General features: G+C 41.8%; 1 protein-coding gene across 1 annotated transcript in view; it reads right to left on the reverse strand.

The window, feature by feature from the left end:
- The window catches only part of HUWE1 (HECT, UBA and WWE domain containing E3 ubiquitin protein ligase 1), a 1134422-nt gene that overhangs the window by 183643 nt on the left and 925388 nt on the right, over positions 1–25391 (reverse strand). The window contains exons 48-49 of the mRNA XM_080273518.1: positions 23019–23538; positions 4203–4474 (exon numbers count right to left, since the gene is read on the reverse strand). Coding sequence (XP_080129644.1) covers positions 4203–4474; positions 23019–23538 — 792 coding nt within the window. The remainder of the gene's footprint in view (positions 1–4202; positions 4475–23018; positions 23539–25391) is intronic.

Consider the following 25391-nt stretch of genomic DNA (forward strand, 5'->3'; position numbering starts at 1 on the left):
GTGAGGGCATGTCCTACCAAAGTCTGGACGACAGTGTAGTCCTTCTGAAATGGATATAACATACGCCACACCATCGAGAACATCACGGCTGAATGGAGGAAGTAAGCCAGACCACCATGAATGGTGTGTGGCGCAAGCTGTGGCTGGAGTGAGTTCACTCCTTCACAGGCTTCCCTGAGGGCGTGCGAGCACCGCTGGTAGAACAAGTGCGGCAGGACATTGTGCAACTGTTGCACAAGGTAGGCTTTGGGAAGGTCAATGAACAGGACGTGGAGAAGGTCCTGGAAAGCCACGAGAAGGAACTCAGAAGTGAGGAGCTCCTCAATATGGAGATTCAGCAGGCACATCAGGTGGCACAGGAGGAGGTCATCCCTGAGGTGTGAGCCCCCAGTATGAAGATTCTGAAGGAGATGGTGACCAACATTGATGAGGTCACTGTGCTTATGCGCACTATGACCCTCTCCCAGGACAAAGCAGGGATGCATCTGATCAGCTGGAGGAGGGGATGAAGGTGTACAGAGCACTGCTGGAGGAAAAGAAGATGACAGCCAGGCAGACAACCATCACTCCCTTCTTCAAACAGGCCCCCACCATACCAGCGATAAACAGAGGATCTCCCCAGTCCTTGACCAGCAGAGCATCTCCCCACCCACTGACCAGCAGAGAAACACCAAGGTCCTTCTCCTACCGAGGATGTGCTCGGCCCCTAGTTCTGGACCTCGCCTCAAGGCGATCCCCATCTTCCGCGTCACCTGAGTCTCCAATGCAGCCCTCTGTCACTACAATGCTACCTTCCCCGCCCCAGACTTGATCTCCGACACCACTTCAGCCACCACCTCTGTCTCCCTCGCCACAACGTGAGCCACCACATCTGTCTCCCTCGTTACCTCATCAGTCATCATAGCAGTCTCCCTCGTCACCAAACCAGCCATCGCAGATGTCTCCCTCACCACCTCATCTGTCACTGCATTGCACCCCATCATCACCTTGTGAGTCATCACATCGCACCCCATCGCCATCTCCAGAGCCTGCGCATCAGACCAGCTACCATCACACCCACCTCGCCAGGCTTTCCCACCCCCCTCTTCTGATCCTCTCACAGAGATGGGGTTTGAGGGCTCTGATGAGGATGTGTGAGTGCTAGGGAGCACCACATGTTCCCTAGCCCCAGGTGGGGGGTGGGGGGGGTGGGGGGGGGAGAGCAAGGATGATGACCAGGACCGGACATGGACATACGTGACAAGACGTGTTGGATGTTTTCTGACCTATTTTTTATGATTTTCTGAGTTTACTTATTGGCTTTCGTGAGTTATTTACAGGTGTTAGGCTTAAGTTAGCTTCCTTTACAGCTGTTAGGCCATTTGGACTGGCTTTAAACTTTTTTTTTTTTTTGACTCATTTGTGTGGATTTAGGGCTTGGTTGGGGGGGAGACCCAAGGCTCAAAAATGCATCCCAATACTTTACATGTTAAATCATCCCTGATTTATGATATTCCGCCTAGCAATGGGTTTCTACTTAACCAATTGCATCGTTAAACCGGGGTTTGCCTGTACTTAAATGCTCTCACAGTCTCCATTTCCTCTTCATCCAACCTCACTGTACATTCAGACTCTTCAATCCTCTCTTGTAACTTTACTCTTCCCTACATTCACCTTTAGATTTTGTTTCTTACACACACTCCCAAACTCAACTGCCATACCTTGCAATTCCCCTTTGTCTTCACTTAACAATACAGCATCATCTGCAAACAACAGTGCAGGAAGTTTTCAAATGATGCCTCTCACATTTGGGCCACTCCAACACCCACTGCCCTACACTGTATCTTTTTTATAACCCCATCCACATACAGATTGAACAACCATGGAGACATGATACACCCTTGTATCAATCCAACATTCAGATAGAAAAATTCACCCAGTTCACTATCCACATGCACTGCAGCCTAGTACCATTATACATACCCTTCGCAGCATTCAACAACTTCCCACTTACTTCATACATTCTTGATATTTTCCAGATTCCTTGTCTATCCACTATGTCATATGCTTTCTCCAAATCCATGAAGGCTGCATACACTTTCCTTCTCTTCTCTAGAAACTTTTCCACAAAAGACCTAAGGATGACTATCTGATCTACATAACCTCTTCCTTTCCTAAAACTCCCCTGTTCTTCTCCAACTAATTCCTCTGTTATTTCCCTAACTCTGTCAATAAGTATCTTATCATATATTTTTCCTATTACACTAAGATGATAAATGCCCACACAATTATCAAATACTTCTCTTTCCCCTTTTCCTTTGTACTGGGGAATAATCATACGTGACTTCCAATCCTCTGGGAATCTACCTTACTCCCAGCCCAATCTTCACATCTTCCACATCCATCCTACTTCTATTCCCCATGCTTCATTATTTCACCACACACTCCATCAATTGCTGGGACTATCCCCTTCATGGCTTTCTTCATTGCTTCCACTACTTCCATCGTATTGATCTCTTCCTCCCCTCCCACCTCCTTCCATCTCCCACCCATTCCCCAGCCACTTATACTCACACTGCTTTCATTCTCTATGTTTAACAGTTTCTTAAAGTGTTCTCTCCATCTGCTCATTTTCTCGCTTCTTCACTAACAATCTACCATTTTAATTTTTCAATGCCCTACTAAATTCTTTATCACTAACTCTCTTCACCACTTCCCAGAATATCTACAATCCATCCACTACTGTATACACTCAAATTTCTTCCAAATTCCTCATCCACTCTTCTCTTACTACTCTTGTCACTCTCTTCCATTTCTCAACTTCCTTCATGCCTCTGCTTCCCATCCACTCAGTTCATGCTTTCTTCTTCTGTGCTACAGCCTGCCTCACCTCTTCATTTCACCACGCTGTTCCTACTGTTCCTTGACCCCCTTTTGTCTCCTCTTCACCCCAAACACCACCTCAAATGCTGCACAGATTTCTTCTGTGAATATCCTGCACACACCTTCCACGTCTCCCATCTGCTCCAGATCATATTTACCCAATCGTTCCTCCGCTTCTCTCTTATATTCTGCCTTTTTTTTCCATCCTCTTGCAACCTTTCTACTCTCCTTGTATGGATTACTTCCTCCTGTCCTTCCCTCCTCCTATTCCTCCACTGCAACTGAACCATGCCTTTCTCCACCACAATATAGTGGTCGGAAAGTCCACTTCCCCAAACGTGTATGCTCCTGCATCCGTTACATACTTTCTCATTCTGTCATCCACACACACAAATCAATCATTGCCTTTCATTCATTCAGTTCACCACTCACCCTTCTCATAACTCGCCACATATACCCGTGGATCATCTTGTGTGGAAATAGGGTACTGGCTATCACCGACCCCTTCCCTGCACAAATGTCCACTAGAGCACTGCCATTCTCATCCACTTCTGCAGGCACATCCCATTCACCAACTACTCCATCCACCTTCATATTCCCTAGTTTTTCTTTCATATCTCCAAATCAAAAACACTCTCTCATTCCACTCAAACTTTTCCATGCAAGCTCCCACATTTGCCCAGAAGTCGTCAGCTTGCACATCTTGCACTAGCACATACACACACACAATCACCAACATTTGTAATCCTATTTTCAATCTTACCCACACAATCCTTGAACCAACTGATCCATACTTTCTTATATTCTCCTTCCATCTCTTGCACACAACAATACATACTCCCTCATTTGCCCGATCATTCTTAACTACTCCCATGCCTATACCCCATTCCATACGCCCACTCTCACATTCTCATCTCTCCATTTAGTCTCAGTTTGTCTATACATGTCCACTTTTGCACCCTCAAGCACCTGGACAATCTCCCTCTCTCACCTTATCATTCGCACCTCCTACATTCCCTGTTGCAATCCATACTACGTACTTTGTTCAGTCCTTAGTCTTCACCTATTGCTCAGTCCTGGTCTGAGGATTCTTGTCTGTATTTTTAGTTAGTTGTTTTCCAGGGACACTAACCCTTCACAAACCCACTTGTTGACACATGGGGAATTAGGCATATCAAATGATTTTCTGGTTTACAACAAATCACTTGACTTACCACTCAATATGGAGCTACCCTGAAATAAAGTATCGCTATGTTAAGTAGGTGGATGATAGGTGCCCTCACTGACCACAAATGAAACTTAATATAATTGTGGTTATAAAAAGTAATACAGTTAGCTACCTGTCCTGGAGGAGTCCCTTCTTGCTTTTCTCTTGATGGTGTGTGTGGTGGTCATCATCATGGGTTGGTGGTGGGTGTGATGCATTGTATGCCTTCAGGTCTGCAAGGAGTGCTGCAATGTGTGTGGCTACTGTAGAACCCAGGGTGGCAGCTCCTTGCAGCAGCAGCCGCAACACCTGGTCCCGTGCAGGAGGTGGCCCATGGGATAGGTGCAGCAGCAGTGCAGTTGCATCCTCCAGCCCTTCCTCAGAGCAAGACTTGCTGGTCAGCACCTGCACATCACATAATACCATTCATTACGAATACATGTAGCTTTTGCCATACCAATGATAAAATGTAGGAAAAGAGGAAGGAAATGCTCTTACTGGCAGACTAAGTTGGAAAGTCGTATAAAAGAGAGCTACTTGAAAATATTTACAACTTTCCTCAGCTTGCTCTACTTGCCTCATCCATCCCACAATACTAGCAAAACAGGAAAACACTTGCTGTTTTTACCTGGCAAAAAAAGGTACCATCCACGCAATAACCAACCAGCCCACATCATAGCTGCACATTAACCCCTTAACCGCGGGTCATCACTTTCGTGACGCTTGGGAGCAAGGGATCATACTGCGGGGCGACACTTTTGTGATTCTGTGTTATTTTGAATTCGCCCGGGCTTTGAAGTGGTGGCTTGTATCATCTATCAGTACTGCCAATGTCCAACACTTGTCAGCACTCCTAATCTCATCTGTACTCCCATCCATTGTTGACAATTTAGCCATTTCTCCCCGTTCTTTACTCCCCTCCCTACCTCCCCTCCATTACCCTATCCTCTCGCCTGCCCGGCCGTGCTACGCTAAGTAAATCTTCCCTGGAATTTTCCACTGATTTCATCCATTGAAAAAAGCCCTATGCCCTACTCTTATACCAAATAATATATACAAAAAAGAAATAAGGTAAGTGATAGTGCCATACACCTGGAATTGGCTAATTATCACCTGACGACACCTCCTGTGCACTCGTTCGCTAATTTTCGCAGCTTATTTCCCCTTGAAATATGCCGTATAATCTATTCTCGTACTAAAAATATATATAAGGAGGGAAGGGAGTAGCTTAAGTGATATTTACATTCACCTGGAACTACCTAATTTATAATGTATTGTCTAGATTTCCTGCCAATCATTTCACTCCTATATATTAGCGGCTGTCAAGAGGCTGACGTTGGCAGTAATGCATTTCCCTAGGTAGACCACCCCGGCCCACCCCTATCAGTTCACTGTCATCTTCCAATATGAAGGTACGTCTGTTTGCTCCTGCTAACTTCAGCCATTTTTTACCCCCAAGCAAAGGGCCCTTTGACCTTTACCCCCTACTAAACCTCGTGTGGAAAGAGGTAAAGGGCTGACAATTATTGATAGAGAGTCACTATGATCTTTCTATTGAGTAAAACAGTGCAAGTGGAATTGTAAATAAAGTGTAAATAATGTGTAAACAGCAAGAAAGCAATGAATGTAAATATAAGTGAACAGTGGAAAATAGTTTTATAAGTTACTTCAAGTGCCAGTGCATAACACAGTGTAAATAAAGTAGAAATGTAAATATTGTAAATAAAGTAGAGAACGTAAATAGAAATATAAATGAGTAGTATTATAAGAATACGAGTATATATACTAGGAGTAATGAAAGTGAAAGTTTCACTCCAGCATGTATGAATACTATGAGTTATGAGAGTGAAGGTGAAAGTGACATTCACTCTCAATGCTAGTATACAGGACGAGAAAGTGAATGCTATGTATTTTACTAAAAGAAACTGAATCCCTACAGTGACAATAAACTACTATTACTGAAGGAAACTTATGGATAAAGACTGTAGATATATATAAGTGTTATATAGTAACAGAAATATAAACTGTGAGTGTTTTTATGAATAATAGACAACACTAGCGGCGAACGATCGGAAGTGGGATGGTCATACGCCCTCGTAATTTTCATTGCTTTCACAGTGTTTTTTTGGGGGAGTATGAATTCCAAACTATTTGAGAATCATAGAATAGTGTTTCTAGTGATAATATCAGGCTGTGATAATCATATTACGAGTTGTCGGGAAGTGTAAAGTGGAGACTTCGTTACCCAACTTCAGAGGTCTCCACAAGTCCTAAGGTACTTGACAAAGGCTCAACAAACACCCAAGGAGAAAGCTGAAGGTATGTGCCATAAGTATATGTGATTTTAATATTCCAGGACTAATAACTGATTTTGGGCAAATATTTTTAGAGAGTCTGTCGGAGCGCGAATATGCCCGCGGGAGCTGCAAGTCAAAGCAAAACAAGCCCGCGGTGTAAGGGTTAAGGCTAAAGAGTGGAGAACAAGATCAAATGAGATGTTAATGTTAATTCCTCCTTGCAATAGGACGTGGATCATGTCACAGAAATGACCTCATGCATATGCACAGTGACATGAATTATCATAAAAATAATTCAAACTGGCATATGAGCATTATCTGAGTAACAAAAAATTTTCTTAAATGTGTAATTTTACACTAATTCCATAAAAGAATCTGGAAAAATTAGTTATTCAACCACAAGTCTGGTCTCTTCCGGCCAGAAGAGTACTGAGTGCAGAAGAGTTCAGTCAGTAACTCTTGGGCATGCATGAAAGAGTTAATTGTGTGCAACTTTACCTTTGGCAAGGAAATGGTGTGTGTGTGTGTGTCTGTGTGTGTGTGTGTGTGTGTGTGTGTGTGTGTGTGTATTTGCCTATTTGTAGTATACAGGATTGAGCAATGCTCGTGTTGTCCTGTCTCTATGTCCACATTTATCAAGTCTACCTTTACACACATGAATGTTTTTCTCATGCACCACCACTTTGTCTAAGTCGTTCCAAATATTTAAATATTTACCTAATACTGTATACCTAATTGTGATATACACGGAATGTACTATGCTCGTGGGTTTCCGTCGCTGTTTCTCAATAAGTCAAATTTAGCTTTAACCTCATTTAAGTTTTTAGACTGGACGATCTCTTTGTCCAGGCTATTCCATAAGTATATACTTCTGTAAGGAAAGCTATATTTCTTGATATCCATCAAGCAGCTTGACTTTTTCAATTTCATTCCGTGTCCTCTTGTTGCTCTCTTATCCCATACAAACAGATCTTCTTTGTCAATTTTATCTACTCCCACCATGGTCCTGAACACTGCAATCATGTCTCCCCTCATTCTCCTTTCCTCTAAGGAAGGCAAATCCAGTTTTTCCAGCCTCTCTCTGTATGACAGGTCTGTCAGACTGGGGACCATCTTGGTTGCTGTTCTTTGTATTCTCTCAATCTTGTTTATATCTTTCTGTTTGTGTGGGGACCACACTACCGCTGCATATTCTAACCTGGGGCGGATCATTGCCACTATCAATTTTTTCATCATCTCCTCATCCATATAATGAAATGCTACTCTTTTGTTAGTCAAGAGTTTATAAGTCTCTCCAACTATCTTGTTAATGTGCTTTTCTGGTGACAAACTATCTTGGACCAGCACTCCCAAATCTTTCTCTTCTCTAATTTTTGTGATTAATTCATTACCCAATAAATAATTCAGTGATGGCCTCCTCGTACTTTTACCCATTTCCAATATTTTACATTTCTTTACATTAAATTTCATTTCCCACTTCCGGCTCCAATTGTGTATCCTATCCAAATCCTCCTGCAGTATTTTACAATCCTCCTCAATCTCTACCTTCCTGAAGATCTTTACATCATCAGCAAACAGACTTGCATAGCTGTTCACTCCATCTACCATATCATTTACGTAAATCAGGAACATTACTGGCGCCAAAACCGAGCCTTGAGGGACTTCATTTGTTACTTCCCTCCATCCAGACATCCTATCCTTTATTACTATCCTCATTTGTCTGTCTCTCAAAAATTCTCTCATCCATTCCAGAAATTTCCCCTTCAGTCCTATATATTCTAGTTTCCACATTAGTCTCTTATGAGGTTGTACCTTGTCAAAGGCCTTCTCTAACTAAGTACACACAATCCACCCAATCATCTTAGAAACACATGACCTTCCACTTCTGAATCCAAACTGAAATTCAGCCAAAATATTCATCTCTTCCAGATATTTTATCCATCTGTCTTTCAGGATTCTCTCACACAATTTTGCGACCATGCTGGTTAGAGACACTGGTCTATAATTCAGGGGTTCTTCCCTGTTTCCTCCCTTGTAAATTGGTACCACATTTGCCCTCTTCCATTCTTGTGGCCCTTTTCCAGTGAGCATACAATTAAACTGCGAATTTTATCTGCCAGTTGTTCTCTGCATTCCTTCAGTACCCAATTAGAAATTCCATCAGGTCCTGGGGCTTTCCTTACATCTTGAGTTTCCAGTAATTTATACACTTCCTGTACCTCCACTTTTATATCTTTTATCACCGGAACATTTCTAATCACTCCCTCCCCTTCCACAAACTCCTTTTCTTTAGTGAAAACTGACTGGCAATGTTTGTTCATTATTTCTGCTTGCATTGCCGCATCCTTAAAGACCTCTCCTTCTACTTTCAGTTCGGTGATTCCTTCCTTTTGTTTCAGTTTGCCATTAACAAATCTATAAAACAGTTTGGGTTCATCCTTGCATTTGTCTATTATACCTTTTTCAAAATTCCTTTCTTCTTCTCAACGTATTCTTGTGTATTCATTTCTTATTCTTTTATATTCTTCCTTTGTTCTGTTGTTAGCTCTCTTTCTCCAATTGTTCCACACCTTATCTCTCTCTTTTTTTGCTATCATACACCTTCTATTAAACCACTCCTTTTTCCTGTTTTCTTTCCCTCTTACTCTTGGTTCAAATTTTTCCACTCCCAAATTATAGAGGTATAGAAAGATATCCCACTTCCTCTGTATCTCTCTCGTTTCTTTAAATTTTCTCCAATCCGCATTTTCAAAAAAGTTTCTCAATCCTGTAAAAATTTGCTTCCCCAAAGTTCTATCTTCCCTGTCTATGATGCTCGTCTCTTGGCTCGATGTTCCCTATTAACATCTGGAACTCAATGACCACATGATCACTTTTTCCTAAAGGACAGAGATATTTCAATGATTCTATTACATCGGGTTCTTTGGTGAACAGTAAATCTAACCTTGCTGGTGTGTCCTCACCTCGAAACCGTGTCTCTTCTTTGACCCATTGCGTCATCACATTATTCATTATTATATTTAATAACATAGTGCCCCATGAATCCTCGCCGCCTCCCGAGTACCATTACTCCCAGTTCACCTCTTTACAGTTAAAGTCCCCCACTAAAATTATATTATTGCTTTTCTCAATTATTTTTTGCAAATAGCTAGCCATATCTGACATCATCTCATGGTATTCACCATCCTTCCATGCTCTCGTCTTTGGGGGAACATACCCTACCGCCATATCTCTCTTAACATTCTCTCCAGTTGCTAATTTCATATATATCACTTCAGCCCTGCCTTCTCCTATTTCCACAGTATCTACATTTACCGTATGTTGTTCTTCCCTGCTATCATCACTCCGCCTCCCTTTTTTTCTTTCCTGTCTTTTCTCCACAGTTTGTATTTACCATCTCCCAAATGAACATCAATATTTTCTCTTAATTTGGTCTCTACAAAGCACAAGACATCAGGTTCATGTTCTCTCAAGAAATCGTTAATTTCGATCCTTGTCGACATGAAACCATCAACATTAGTATATATCACCTTCATATTATTTTTGACGTTTTTAATACCCTCTTCTCTCCTACTCTCTATCCGTGTGTGTGTGTGTGTGTGTGTGTGTGTGTGTGTGTTCTTACCTAATTGTATCTTTACAGGAATGAGTCAAGCTCGTACTGTCCTGTGTCTTAAACCATATTTATCGTACATATCCTTAAATTTGTGAATTGTTTTGGCACACACTATTTCATTCGGTAGTGCATTCCATTGATCAATTGCTCTGCTTTGGAAATTGAATTTCCTTACGTCTTTATCACCTCTCTTCTTATGGAATTTTTTGCAGTGTCCTCTTGCTGATGCTTCTCCATATGTTAAGTAATCATTTATGTCTATTTTCTCCTTTCCTGATATGCATTTTTTTTTTTTTTTTTTTTTTTTTTTTATGCGAGGAAGAAGGAACCAAAGGCCATGAGCCCGCAGTAACAGTTCCCTCCAAGAGAAAAACAAAATACAATAGAGAGCCAAATTCAAGATCCGATCATATTGAGATGCCTGGACACACTACGTTTGAAAGACTGGAGATCAAAGGCAGGAGGAAATACAGACAGAGGGAGACAGTTCCAGAGCTGACCTGTTGCATAAATGAAAGACTGGGAGTAATGGTTAACTCTTGCATTAGAGAGTTGGACAGAAAAGGGATGACAGTTTGCTGCCAGACGGGTGCTACGCGCCCGTCGTAGAGGTGGAGGAATGCAGGCAGACAGTTCAGAGGAGTAGTGACCATTAAAGTAGCGATAGAAAAGAGATAAAGATGCAACAGTGCGGCGAAGAGACAGAGGTTGAAAGGAGTCGGTAAGAGGAGGAGAGTTAATGAGACGAAAAGCCTTTGACTCCACCCTATTGAGAAGAGCTGTATGTGGGGAGCCTCCCCACACATGAGAGTTGTACTCCACACAGGGGCGGATAAAACCCCTGTATAGAGTTAACAATTGTGCAGGGGTAAAGAAAGAGCGGAGTCGGCTTAGCACACCCAATCTCTTGGAAGCAGATTTTACAAGAGATGTAATATGATCTTTCCAAGATAAGTCCCGAGTAAATGAAACCCCAAGCATGTTCAAGGATGATGCAGGATTAATCTGAATATTATTAAACATTAGTGGGTATACCTGTGGAAGATTTTGTCGGGTTGATAGGTGTAAGAACTGAGTCTTAGATGCATTAAAGACAACCATATTATTTTTACCCCAGTCAGAGATATGAGCCAAGTCACACATTAGGTGTGCCATAGCCTCATCCCTTGTTTCTTGAAGTAACTGTTAAGATGGGCGTTGCGGGAACCGAATGGAAAGATGAAGGGTGGAGTCATCAGCGTATGAGTGGATAGGGTTAGATGTACAGCTTAGAAGATCATTGATGAATAAAAGGAAGAGAGTTGGTGATAGGACAGAGCCCTGAGGAACACCACTGTTGATAGATCTAGGAGAAGAACGATGGCCGTCTACGACAGCGGCTATAGAACGACCAGAAAGGAAGCTAGCGATGAAGGCACAGATAGAAGGATAGAAACCGTAGGAGGGCAGTTTGGAAATTAAAGATTTATGCCAGACTCGATCGAAAGCCTTTGAGATGTCAAGTGCAATGGCAAAGCTTTCGCCAAAGTCCCGAAAGGAGGATGACCAGGAGTCTGAAAGGTAGGTGAGAAGATCGCCAGTGGAGCATCCCTGACGGAACCCATACTAACGATTGGAAAGAAGGTTGTGATAGGAAAGATGCCTTAAAATTTTTTTATTAAGAATTGACTCGAAAACTTTTGAAATACAGGACGTTAAAGCAATTGGACGATAGTTGGAGGGTTGGGAGTGGTCACCCTTCTTTGGGACTGGCTGAATGAGAGCAAACTTCCAGCAAGAAGGAAAGGTACAAGTTGACAGACAAAGGCGAAATAGTTTGCCTAGGCAGGGTGTAAGCACAGAAGCACAGTTTTTGAGAACAACAGGAGGGACTCCATCAGGTCCATATGCCTTGTTAGTACTGAGGCCAGTAATGGCAGAAAATACATCAACTGAAGAAATTTTAATGTCAGCCATGAGGAAGTCAGAGGGGGGAAGTGATGGAGGAACAGCACCGGAATCGTCTAAGGTGGAATTGGAGGAGAAAGTCTGTGCGAAAAGATCTGCTTTATCAGTAGAAGAAATAGCTACAGAACCATCAGAGTAGAAAAGACGAGGGAAGGATGATGAGCTAAAGTTGTTAGAAAGATTTTTGGCAAGGTGCCAGAAGGAGCGAGAAGAATTCGAGTTGGAGAGTTGAGAGCATTTAGTATGGATGAAATTATTTTTAGTAGAGAGAAGAACAGACTTTGCACGATTCCGGGCAGAAACGTAAAGATGATGTGATTCAGGGGTGGGTTGGCTCCGGTACCTTTTGTAGGCCTTCTCCTTGTTGCGGACAGCATTAGAACAAGCGTGATTAAACCAAGGCTTTCTTGCGTTAGTCAAAGGATATGAGAAAGGAATGTATGCTTCCATGCCCGAGAGAATAACCTCCGTAATGCGCAAGGCACACTCAGATGGCTCACGGCCATGGAAGCAATAAACATTCCAGGGAAAATCAAAGAAGTACTGCCTGAGGGCCTCCCAGTCCGCAGCTCCAAAATGTCAGAGACGACGTTTCCCTGGAGGGTCCGCAGGCCGTACTGGAGCGATAGGACAGGTTAAGGTAATAAGATTGTGATCGGAGGAGCCCAACGGAGAGAAAAGATTAACAGACTAAGCAGAAGGATTAGTTGTGAGGAAGAGGTCAAGTATGTTGGAGCTCTCTCCAAGGCGGTCAGGGATACAGGTAGGGTGCTGTACAAGCTGCTCTAGGTCATTAAGGATAGAAAAGATGTAGGCTTGTTCACCAGGTGGATCCGTGAAAGGAGAGGAGAGCCAAAGGTGGTGGTGAACATTGAAATCTCCAAGAATGGAGATTTCAGAGAAAGGAGAAATGGACAGAATGTGTTCCATCGTAGAAGTAAGACAGTCGAAGAATTTTTGATAGTCAGTAGAATTAGGGGATAAGTAAACAGCACAGATATATTTAGTCAGAGAATGACAGGAAAGCCGAAGCCAGAGTGCAGAGAATTCAGAAGACTCGAGTTCAGGAACACGAGAGCAAGATAAGTCGTTGCGTATATATACACAACAGCCACCTTTGGCTTTGAAATGAGTATAGAGAAAGTAGGAGGATACAGAAAAGGGTTTGCTGTCAGTTGCCTCAGACAGCTGAGTCTCCGTTAGAAAAAGAAGGTGAGGTTTAGAGGAGGAGAGGTGGTGCTCAACAGAGCGAAAGTTAGAGGAAAGGCCGCGAATGTTGCAGAAATGAAGAAGAAGAGAGTCAGACAGTGGTTCCAGGCACCTCGAGTCGTCACCGGGAGAGGGGCAGATGGCGGGGGCATTTATGGTCCCCCCCCCCTGGGGACTCCGAGGCTGGGTGAATCAACGCCATTTTTGGTTAATTTTGAATAGGAAGTGTAGTGTGTACTGTGCATGTAGTTTGGTGAAGATAGATAGAGAAATTTGTACTGGAGAGCATGCTGGCCTACTCTCTGTGTAACTGAGACACTGAAAAAGTTCAGCAAAGGGGGATGGTCAGGAGCTAGTCCTGAGGGCTGATGAAACGGGAGCTCCAGCACTCCCTGTCATCAGCTTTCCATCCACCTCGGGAGTACTGCCCTGCTCGACTGGTGTTACAGTCTACTCCCGTTTCTTCTCCAGAGTCAACACCACTCTCTTCCTTTTCTCAGGAGGCGGGGCCATCATCACACACACTAAGAGTAGGGCAGAGAGCAGCAGGAGGCTCCTGAGCATTATCATGTCACCTCTTTTCCTTCTCTCCTGTAGTGTTGGTAAATTCAGTTTATTTAGTCTTTCTTCGTAGCTTAGGTCCCTTAAGCTTGGTATCCATCTTGTAGTGGCCCTTTGAACTTTTTCAATCTTGTCTATGTGCTTTTTGAGATGAGGACTCCAGACTACTAATGCATATTCCAGGGTTGGTCTAATCAATGATGTTATTATCCTTCTTAGCATGTCTTCATTTATGTATGTCAATGCTATTCTCATATTTGCAAGCAGTGTATACATGTTCCGTACCTTCTCGCTGATGTGGTCAGCCGGAGATAGTCTGTTATTGATAATCACACCTAGCTCTTTCTCTCTTTCTGATGTGTATAGGGTTTTATTTCCTAACTTATAATCCCAATCAGGTTTTTTTCCACTTTTACCAAACTTGATTACATGACACTTGTCCACATTGAATTCCATTTGCCATGTACTACTCCATTCATGAAGTTTATTTAATTCTTCTTGTAGCTCGTTACAAGAGTCTGTGTTAGTAATTCTCCTTTGTATTTTTGCATCATCTGCAAACATATTCAGATAGCTCTCATTTCCAGTGCTACTGTTTATATCACTTATATACACTAAAAACATGATTCGTGCCAACACTGAACCCTGTGGTACTCCACTAGTCACTTCTTTCCATGATGAGTAGTTTCCTCTTAGTACTGTCCTCATTTCTCTTTTTATGAGAAAGTCTTGCATCCAACAAAACAGTTTGCCTCGAATTCCTCCTTGATGGTACAGTTTCCATAAAAGTCTTTGGTGTGGTACTGTGTCAAGAGCTTTCTTGAAATCTAAATAGATACTGTCCACCCATCCTTCCCTTTCCTGTACTGTGTTTGTTACTCTGTCATAGTAGCTCAACAGATTAGTAACACATGATTTTCCTTTTCTGAAACCAAACTGTCTTTCTGTTATCATACCATGTTCTTCTACATGATTTACCCAAGCTTTTCTTATAAGTTTTTCTAATACCTTGCTTACAACACTGGTCAGTGATACTGGTCGGTAGTTGAGTGGATTTTGTATATTTCCTTTCTTGAATAAGGGGACAATATTTGCTTTTTTCCAAATACCAGGTAGTTTACCTCGACTCAAGGATTTCTTGAAAATTAAAAATAATGGTTTACTTAACTCCTTTGCACATTCTCGTAATACCCAACATGAAATTTCATCAGGACCACTTGCTTTTCCTCTGTCTAATCTACTTAACTCCTCCTGTATGACTTTTTCTGATATTTGTATATCTGGTAGTACAGTTATCACTCTAATATCCGGACACCCAATAACCGAACATCCCCACTAACCGAACCTTATCGTCCTGGAATCAAAGATTCCCAAAATGGTCAAAAAATCCAAAAAAATTAAAAAAAAAATTGATTTTTTGCCGTCCGTAAATTGAACTTGCCGCGCGCGCCGCGTGAGAGCATTGTTTTGGTTCGTCATTCTTCCGACGTCCGATAGAGCGCCGCTGCATCCTCCCCACTTCCCGCCTGTCTCTCACCGCGACTGGACCTACGCTGTTCGCCATGGCTGCCCACGTGCTCGCTTTTGTGGTGGTGCCGTACTTGCTGCAAGGCCTCCTGCTGCTCTCTGCCCTACTCTTAGTGTGTGTGATGATGGCCCCGCCTCCTGAGAAAAGGAAGAGAGTGGTGTTGACTCTGGAGAAGAAACGGGAGATATTGGAGAAGGTTGATGCGGGTTGGTCTTCTTCACGCATTCTCCGCGAGTTCAACCTGGCCCGGTCGACTTTGTTCGATATCAAGCGTTCCCGAGACAAGCTCATGCAGTACACGGCTGACATCTCGTCGAGAAGCAAACGCAACGTGGAGAGGAAGGTTATGTTTACCCCCAAGTATGCAGAGATCGACCGCTCCACGTTGATTTGGTATCGACAGCAACGTGCAGTTGGTGTGATGGTACGTGGAACGGAGGTGAAGGATGCTGCTGAGAAGTTTGCAAGGCTTCACGACGCCCTTGACTTCAAGGCATCCGAGGGTTGGCTCTTCGCGTTCAAGTTACGACATGGCCTTACTAACCGTAAAGCACATGGCAAAGCATTGGACGCTAACGAGGATGGAGTGGACGAGTTTCGGCACAAGGTGAAAGGCTTGATTGACAGGGAGGGCCTCACTTTCGGTTAAGTCTATAACGCTGACGAAACTGGCCTATTCTATCGCTCGGTGCCAACGAATACTCTAGCCGATGAGATGGAGAAGCGTGTACCTGGCCGCAAGCTTTCTAAGGAACGGATATCTGCTTTGTGTTGTGCCAATGCTAACGGCATGCACCGGCTTAAGCCTGTTATTGTTGGCCGTGCAAAGCAGCCTCGGTGCCTTCGTGGGGTGATGGATGTCCTTCCTGTCATCTGGTACCATTATTTGAAAGCATGGTTCACAGCTGTGATTTTCAAAGACTGGTTTCACCGTCACTTCGTCAAGGAGGTCATCCAGTACTAGACGAAGACACTGGGAATTCCTCGCGACCAGGTAAAGGCTCTCCTTCTCCTCGACAATGCACCTGCCCACCCGTGCGACAAGGACTTGGTTGCTGAAAATGGCCGTATTAGGTGCATGTTTCTGCCACCTAATACGGCTGCTCTCATTCAACCAATGGACCAAGGAGTGATCGTGGCAACAAAGCGCCTGTACCGTCGGAAGTTCCTCGACGAGGTGATGGTTGTTCTCGAGGACGAGGACGAGCGCAGGGAAGGACGTGACACTCGAGGCAAGCGGACTTTGGAAAACCTTCGCCGCTACAACATCAAGTCTGCAATCTACAACTGGGCTAGTGCATGGAAGGAAGTCCCTGTGAAAACTCTTGAAAAAGGTTGGTCTCGTCTGCTTCTCGGAACAGATGTGGAGTACGATTTCCTAGGGTTTGACGTGGATGACTTCCATGCACGGCTACGTACGCACGGCAACGATGTTGATGTGGACGATGTTCGTGAGTGGTTGGACGACGAGGAGGGCGATCCTGGGTATCAGACGTTGTCTGATATCGAGATCGCGTCTTCGGTTGCTGGTGTCAGTCCTGAACTTGAAGATTCCGAGGACGAAGGCGATGATGATGCGGACTCCTCTCAGCAGGACACTACTCCAGCCATCCCCAAGCTGAGCGCACTCCGGGAACATCTAGAGTTCGTCCTAGACTACCTGGAACACCCGGACTGTGACAGGGAGATGGGGCCCTTGGGACTTGTGGAGGAAGTGCGTGCTTTCCGGCAGCGCATCATCAATCGCCAGAATCGTCGGTCATTGCGTCACTCAACGATTGACAGTTTTTTCAGGCCCATGACCCCCGCTGTGCCAAGCCCTGGCTCCACTCCGTTGCCTCCACAAGACAGGCCCTCATGCTCCGAGCCACAGCCCAGCACATCAGCCACGGCGGAGTCACCGCTCGACGTGAGTTTGCGGCTGTCTTCAGAGTCTTCTGCAGTGGGTACGCCATCACCAAGACCCAGCGATGCACCCCTAGGTCGCCTGCCAGTGATACTCTCGGACTCTGACAGTGAATAAACAGCAAGAACTTCTCCACTAGACCACACGGGAATTTTGAGTGTTGTGCAGTGAAAAAAACGGTGTGTTGTGTTAAGGTTTTCAAGTTGGGAGAAAAGACTCAGTAGAAAAGAAATTTAACGTAACTAACCTTCTTTGTTTTGGCTTTGGAAAATTAAAAAAACTTGGGAAAAGTTAATGTGCAACACTTAAATTAAATGGAACATTATTTGGACGAAAGTGAACACTGTGAAGAGAACGGACTTCTGTGTGTTAGTGACTAAGTTCAGTGCAAGACTTCAGGAAGAGTGTAGTGCAAGTGCTTCAGGAAATCGTTCTTACTGTCAGAGTCCGAGAGGAGGCGGTTATTCATCGAGGTGGCCAGGGACTTGCTGTAAGTAGCCAGAATGTTTCATATTGTACTATTTTCCATACTATACTTACCAGAATGTTTCATATTGTACTTTTTTCCATACTATACTTACCAGAATGTGTCATACTGTACTTTTTTCCATACTATACTTACCTCATGCATGTGCAGTAGGAATGTGTTTTTCAGAGTTAGGTTCGGTTAGAGTCCATAAGTACCAGAATGTTTATTAATGTATGAACATACTTCGAAACCCACATTTTATGTTTCTTTTGCATTTATTTCAGTCATTTATGTGCCTTATTGGTGTGATTTGGGTGTTAAATAGGTGCTATGCATGTCCGGAGGGAGTTGTATAGGTGTTTCTCTGAGTTAGGGTCCATAAGTACAAGTCCATAAGCTGGGGCCCAATATCCGGACGAAACCAATATCCGAACCTACCGATGGCTCTATTGATCCGGATATTGGAGGGGTTACTGTATGTGTGGACATGCGTGTTCCACATAGTCCCTCTCAAAATTTTTTTCTTCTGTAAAAACTACAGTACAATCCCAGTTAACCGGGTGGCTTGGGGAATTTACCTTCCCGGTTACAGATTTTTCCCGTATTTCTGATTTTCAAGTCAAATCTATACAAAGGCTATCACAGCAGTAAATACAGTTCAGGTACTCACCAGTCACATTAGGGGTTACACTAAGAGATTCCGCCTGAAAAACTGCCTTGTAAACACACACCATGGTCATAACGGACGTGTGCAATGTCTAGCAAGTAGCAGTACTGCAAATTGCACCAGTCCATTGTTTACCGAATTACTGTATTCATTATATGTACTGCACTCATAAAAATTGAAAAATAAAATAAAGAAATAAAAGCTTGAACATTTATTAGTGAACTGATGATGTCTTAAGACTGCACTGTAGAATTATCACGGCACCTGTGCCCCCACGTGAGTTTGTTTACGTTTCCGACTGTTCTTCTTCTTCCCCACTTGACCTCCATCACTCCACCCCTCACCCGCCACTCTGCTGTTTTGCAGAAAATAAAATAAATGATGTATGTATGAAATGCAGGCATATTATTTATTTATTTTTCTTCCAACAAAGTAAACTTTCATTCTTATTAACATTCATATTCAGCCATTAGTGTTTTATAATGTTCGCCTTTATCAAGTCTGTTGCATATGTCCAGCTTCTGTTTCAAGGTAAGCATGATACGCTTACATTTAGTTTGCACTTTAGGCCTTTTGGAGTGTACTAATTACCATCTATCAGTGGAACACAATAGCAAGAGAGCTTGTTTACTGTCTGGTGGCAAAACGCAGACTGGTGATTTTTGGAGGGTGTGGAGGATGACTGAATTCAAGTAGGGGAAAGAGGGGGAGAGGAGGGGTGGTTAAGAGGATTTGCTGGGGATTTACATTAGCCGGAAATGCTTTCACCTCGCTTTGTCTGACTTCACCCAGCCTCGCGTGACACGATCAAACGGCGGTTTGGCGGTCCATTCAAATTGGTGCACAGTCATAACTTACTGACATTTTTACCAGCCCTTGAATTTTCCCGTTGTTCTGAGTATTCCGTTTGTCTGGATACCGGATAGCTGGGATTGTACTGTAATTGGAAATTCTTATTTAGTGCTTCACAAATATCTTTCTCTTGTGTATAAGTGATTCCCTTGTCCGTAATGGATTGTATTATATCTTTTACTTTAGTTTTGCTTCTGATATACCTGTAAAACAGCTTTGGTTGATCACTCCTTTTATTTATTATATCCTCCTCAAACTGTTTTTAGGCTTCCCTCCTTATTCTTGTATAGTCGTTTCTTGCCTGTTTGTAATTATTATACGCCCTTTCACTATTGTGTCTTCTGTATCTATTCCACAACAAATCTCTTCTTTCTTTTGATTTTTTACATTCTGTATTGAACCATTTCTGTATTTTCTTATCTGCTTCTTTGTGCTGTGGGATGTACTTCTGGACTCCTATTTCATAAAATTCACAAAAATTTTTATATACAGCATTTAAATCTTGTCCTCTAAGCTCATTTTCCCAATCAACTTCTAAGAAATACTTCTTTAGGTCTTGATAATTTCCCTTTTTATAGTTTAGGCTCTTTTTGTAACTATCATTGCTGTTTACTATGTCATATGCTATCCTGAAGGTATAATTTAGTACTGCATGATCACTTTTGCCGAGTGGAGGGTGATATATTAAACTGTCAATATCATTTTCTTGCCTTGTAAATATTAGATCTAGCACTGAAGGTACATCAAGTCCTCTTTTTCTGGTGGTTTCCCTCACATGTTGCGTTAAGAAAAACTCTTGTACGAGATCCAGGAGCTTTTGGTCCCAACAGCTTTCTTGGCTATTTATCTCTAGAGTATTCCAATTTATATTTGTATTGAAGTCCCCAGTTAGTATAATTCTTTCCGATTTCTCTTCCATTTTATGTAGCAATGATCTTACACTCTGAATTGTACTCTCTGCCAGGTCCTCATATTCGTCTCTTTCCCATGTGTTTGATCTGGGTGGCATGTACAAATTGGCTACAATTACTTTACCTTCAGATGTGTCGATCTCTACTGCAATCAGTTCTACTTGTGATGGTATATCTAGTTTTATTTCCTTGACTTTTAGATTTTTCTTAGTTAATATTATAATTCCTCCTCCTTTTTTTAAATATCTGTCTCTTCTCCATATATTTTATTCCTCTAAGTTTAGTATGTCATTTGATATCCTAGGTATTAATTTTGTTTCAGTTAGGCATATTATTTGTGGTTCATTTTCTCTGACATAATCATTCATCTCTAGTAATTTAGATACCATTCCATCCACATTTGAGTACATCAACTTTATCATCTTGTTTATATACTTGTCATGACATGGTTCTACTACCTTCCTCCTTTTTCTTCCATCCTGTTTGTGTACCACTTTCGTACCTGCAATCCTATTACTTTGTAAAAAAATTTCTTCTTCTCCTCTTCTGATCTTCCCTCATTTTTTGTTTTTGCTTCCTCCCTTTTCTCTTTCAGTAATTCCAGTTCCTCTTGTGTTAGGCATCTTTTTGTCCATACATTTTTGTACTCCTCTTTTTCCTTAAGATTCTTTGCCTTTTTTAGTATCTCTTCCACAGTGTTTACACTCTGGAAAGTCACCTTTAGAGTTCTTGTCTTGCTTTTCTCGTATTTCCCTAACTTTTTGTGTTCCTCTATGTCTTTACTACAGATTTCCTCTGATACTTCTTTCAGTAAGCTCATTACATTTGCCATCTCCTTTTTGTCTCTTGTGATCTTGTTTTTAACTTCTTCCTCTTCTATACCAGTGATTACAATTGATTTGTTTATCTCTACAGAATCTCTGACTAACTTTGGATTGTTTTAGATTATTCTTTTCACCTCCTTTTTAATGCTTTTTTCCTCCACCCTTGTTTCTAAGTCTTTCTTTACTTTCACCATTTCAGCATACGTGGTTTCTACATCATTTTTGTAGCTTTGCACAGCTTCATTCACTTGTGTTATCTTCTCCTCAATATCACTGCTCTGGTCAATAAGACTACTAACTTGCCTAATTGTCTCTGTGTCATTTTTGAACTCTTCCATAACACTCTCGTGATTGACTACTGTACTTGCCATTTCACTCATTTTCTTCCTAAGTGTACTCAATTCCACTGTTAGTTCACTGATGGTTGTGTCTTTCTTATTGGCCTCCCTTCCTAGTTTTTCTATTTCTTCCTTTTGCAAGTGCATCTGCTTCTTTATTTCATCAATTTCATTTTTGAAAACCATTTCTAGTTTGTTTACACGTTCAACCAGTCTATTGTGGGTCTCTACTTCAACCAGTTCTTGGTAGAAATCCTCATTTTGCTTTTTACCTTTATCCCTTCTCTTTTCCAAATTTGTTTTACTGAAGTATGTATCCATTTTGCAATACTTAAAGTGCAAAGCATGTACTTACAAACTCTGTGTTGTTGTAGTCTAAACAAACCTCTGGGATGACTCAGCGTATTCTTTCGTCTTGGTTCTATTTCCTGTTTGTACAAGTCTTGTTTAAACTTATTATTTTTTCCTTTTAATAATGAACAATCATTTAGTCTAACCTGGTACTGAGCTTGACTCATACATAGATACTATTTAGGTAATGCCACTGGCCGTGATGATTTGGTACGGAGCGCCGGTGTCACACGTCCGCCTAGACTGAATCCCTCTGTGTGTGTGTGTGTGTAGACTTTACAGTACCAATGTGTGTACAGTGTATATGAGTGTGTTGAATATAAACACCTATGGGGACATAATACACTTTTTTCTCAGTACAACACTGACAATGAAGCACTCAGACATCCACCTTCTGTACTCTTATACAGTACACTCAAACCTTGAGTAATATAGTAGATATAGCCTGGACATGGACCATGGTACTCAATGTCGCGTTACCCCCAAAATATGTTTACAGGTATACTTGCACAACTCAGCTTGGCCACTTTCCAAAAGTCCCACTTCTACCCCTTCTCCCCACCCCACCCTACATACGTGACCCTGACTGACACTCACCATCATGTAATTGCTATAACATAGCATATGACAATTAAAGACCATTACATAACAGGAACAACAGTTAGGGTGCATACTGATATGATGCTGCTGCATATCTATCTGGCAGTCTCCCCCACCCCCCACCACTACTGTTACTGTCATGGCATGGCTAAGGGACAATGACCTCTCTCAACACTACTGCCCTAAATATTTCAGTCGTCCTCCTGCGCTTTTTCCTCTAAGTTTATTGCAAATACTTGATCCACACATCTTACTACTCCTAAAATCATCCTAACACTCTCCAAAGATAGACACCATTCTTGCATAAAAAATAAACTCTGAAACAAGTTTCTCATGTTCCTCATGCAGTTTGCAATAAAATGATTTAAACTCCCTACTTAATGGTAGTATGGTAATTAAAAACGACTCAATACAGAACAACTTACTGTACATGACATGAATTTAACTTTCAACCCAGGCTTGGGTAGAAAACTGATGCCTGAGATAAATAAATCACGAGGCAACTGATAATAATTTGCCTCAGTAATGACTTGAGAAAGACTGAGAGATTTAATGAAAAATAAGGGACTCATAAGTCATGTACTAATTCATGAGGTGGAAAATAAAGGAAAATGCCGAGGTAATTTTGTCATATCGAGTGATGTTACAGTGAGGAACTAATAAGACACATTGGATATGATGGAGAATTGGACAGAAGAGAGAATGAGGTCTAAAGAGAATGTATGAGAGTAAACTACATTACACTAGGTGGTGTCATGCAAATTGGAAAAAATGCCTAGATTTGCTCTACTGAGATCACTATTCAAGCAATATGAGGGCAGGTAAAACACTGTAAAACTAATACTTTCTGCAAGTCCTGCCACAAATACAAACCTGAATCGCTAAACTAAGTAGATGCTCCAAAGTTTGAGAATTTTCTGCCGAGTGCTGCATTGCGTTTGAGTTTTGTGCTGAAGTGGAATCTGCAGTGTCTGGGAGACCAAGGGAGATGAGTGCCAGTAGCCGCAGAAGCCTGTCAGTGAGGAGGGAGGACCGTCGCACCACCGGATGGGCAAGCTGCTGGATGAGTTGACCTAATGCAGAATTTTCCAGACTAGTCACTCGCTGCTCATCTTCACTTCCCCCTCCCGTGCTCGAGTGGGTCCGTGGTAAACCCTTACCCTTACGAGATACACTAATAGAGTCAAGTTTCACTAAGAGTTCCCAAAAATCTGTAGGTTCATTACCCTGACTTGAAACAGTTCCTTTCACATTTTTACTTATAGCACCTGTGGCTGTTCCACTACCTGATTTTTTCTGTTCATTTTTACTGTCTTCTGATTCTTTGCCCTGATGAGGTAGGAAATGGCTGGGAAAACTCTTGGCCAGTGAGATCAATGTGTCCAGAGCATGTCTGAAAAAAAAAAAAAAAAATCACCATCACCATCACTACTAAAGCTAAATTTTATATATACGGTATATATATATTATATATATATATATATATATATATATATATATATATATATATATATATATATATATATATATATATATATATATATATAATATAATATATATATATATATATATATATATATATATATATATATATATATATACTGTATATATATATATATATATATATTTCATTCATTCATTGCCAGACGCCATGTATCCCAAAAGGGGTGGCAAAGGCTTAGAGTTAATTGTTTTACAGGGAGGGGCCCTGCTCCTCCACCAACCCCACCTGACACGTAGGGATATATATATATATATATATATATATATAGTACTTGGATGGGTGACCGCCTGGGAACACCAGATGCTGTTGGCATCCCTACGTGTCCAGTGGGGTTGGTGGAGGATTAGTGCCCCTCCCCGTAAAACAATTAACTCTAAGCCCTTGGCCACCCCGTCTGGGATACATGCCGTCTGGCAATGAATGAATGAATGAATGAATATATATATATATATACACACACACACACACACATATATGAGGCCCCGTGTGCAAGAATATACCCATGCACCACCTTGTTGAGATAATGCTATCCCACAGTTCCTCAGAGTATGAACTTTCATGTGGACTTGGTGGATGTGACGTATGACCCAAGACATAAGGGCAAAAACCCATAGAAATAACACAGGGTTTAATCGCCACCCTATATCAAGCACTTTTCGCCACTATGTTGTACATGTATTTTTTATTGCAGAAACCACTGTATTTATTAATATGATTAATGTAAAACATCATTATTTCTAGTCTTATTGGTGTTATTTTGTTTGCTATTGCATTTAATTGATGTAAAGTGTCTACTGTTCACATAAAAACACAGGGCAATGAGGACTAGGTAAAAAAAAAAAAAAAAAAAAAAAAAAAAAATGTGAACCGATATTTATTTATTTTTTTTTCAAACTTACTTTTTATGACAATAACCAGGCAAATTCATAAGCAACCACTCTACAGATATTCAACTTGATCTTACAACATAAAGGAACTTACTACCTAGTAGCCTGAGGTACTAGTTTATACATAAAAGTAGCAGCTTTGTATGCTAATGTCTTTTTTTTGGGGGGTAAAAACAATAGTATCTTTACTAAAAAGTTTTGAGATAAAGTACAGACAAGCAGCTTTAAAATGATGTAAATGCCATTATCCTAGCTATAATAATTTTGTGGTATCGTTCTTCAAAGTTGTAAGAACTTTAAATGCAATTTCTGCCACTTTTAAAAAATGACGCATGGGTATAATCTTGCATGTGGGGCCTCATATATATATATCTATCTATCTATACATATATAGATAGATAGATAGATAGATAGATATAGATATGAGGTGGTTTGGCCATCTGGAGAGGATGGAGGGTGAAAGACTGACGAAGAGAGTGTATGTGAGTGAGGTGGAGGGGGGAAGAGGGAGGGGGAGGCCGAGGATGAGATGGAGGGATGGGGTGGAGAGGTACAGTACCCTCGCGTCCAACACGCGTTAGTCCAGCACGATTCAGGTCCAGCACGGAGAGCAAATAATCAGTATTATTTAATACGATTTAATTACTGCAACACGAGTGTGTTAGCATAACACGGACAGAGCTCCGAGAAGTGGGCGAAATCCGCAGAGTTCAACTCTAGCACGATCACTCCCGGTCCAACACAGTTATTCTGGACATTCCCATGATGATGACAGCCAATGAAAACTTCTGATCAAGTAGTCTTCCCTGCCCGCTATCGTGACGTGATCGTGATGCCGCCCAATTAAAAACGCCT

The sequence above is a fragment of the Coenobita brevimanus genome, chromosome 55, assembly GCF_032717465.1.
Source record: "Coenobita brevimanus isolate Jiangsu-jjx chromosome 55, ASM3271746v2, whole genome shotgun sequence".
NCBI classification, from domain to species: Eukaryota; Metazoa; Arthropoda; class Malacostraca; order Decapoda; family Coenobitidae; genus Coenobita; species Coenobita brevimanus.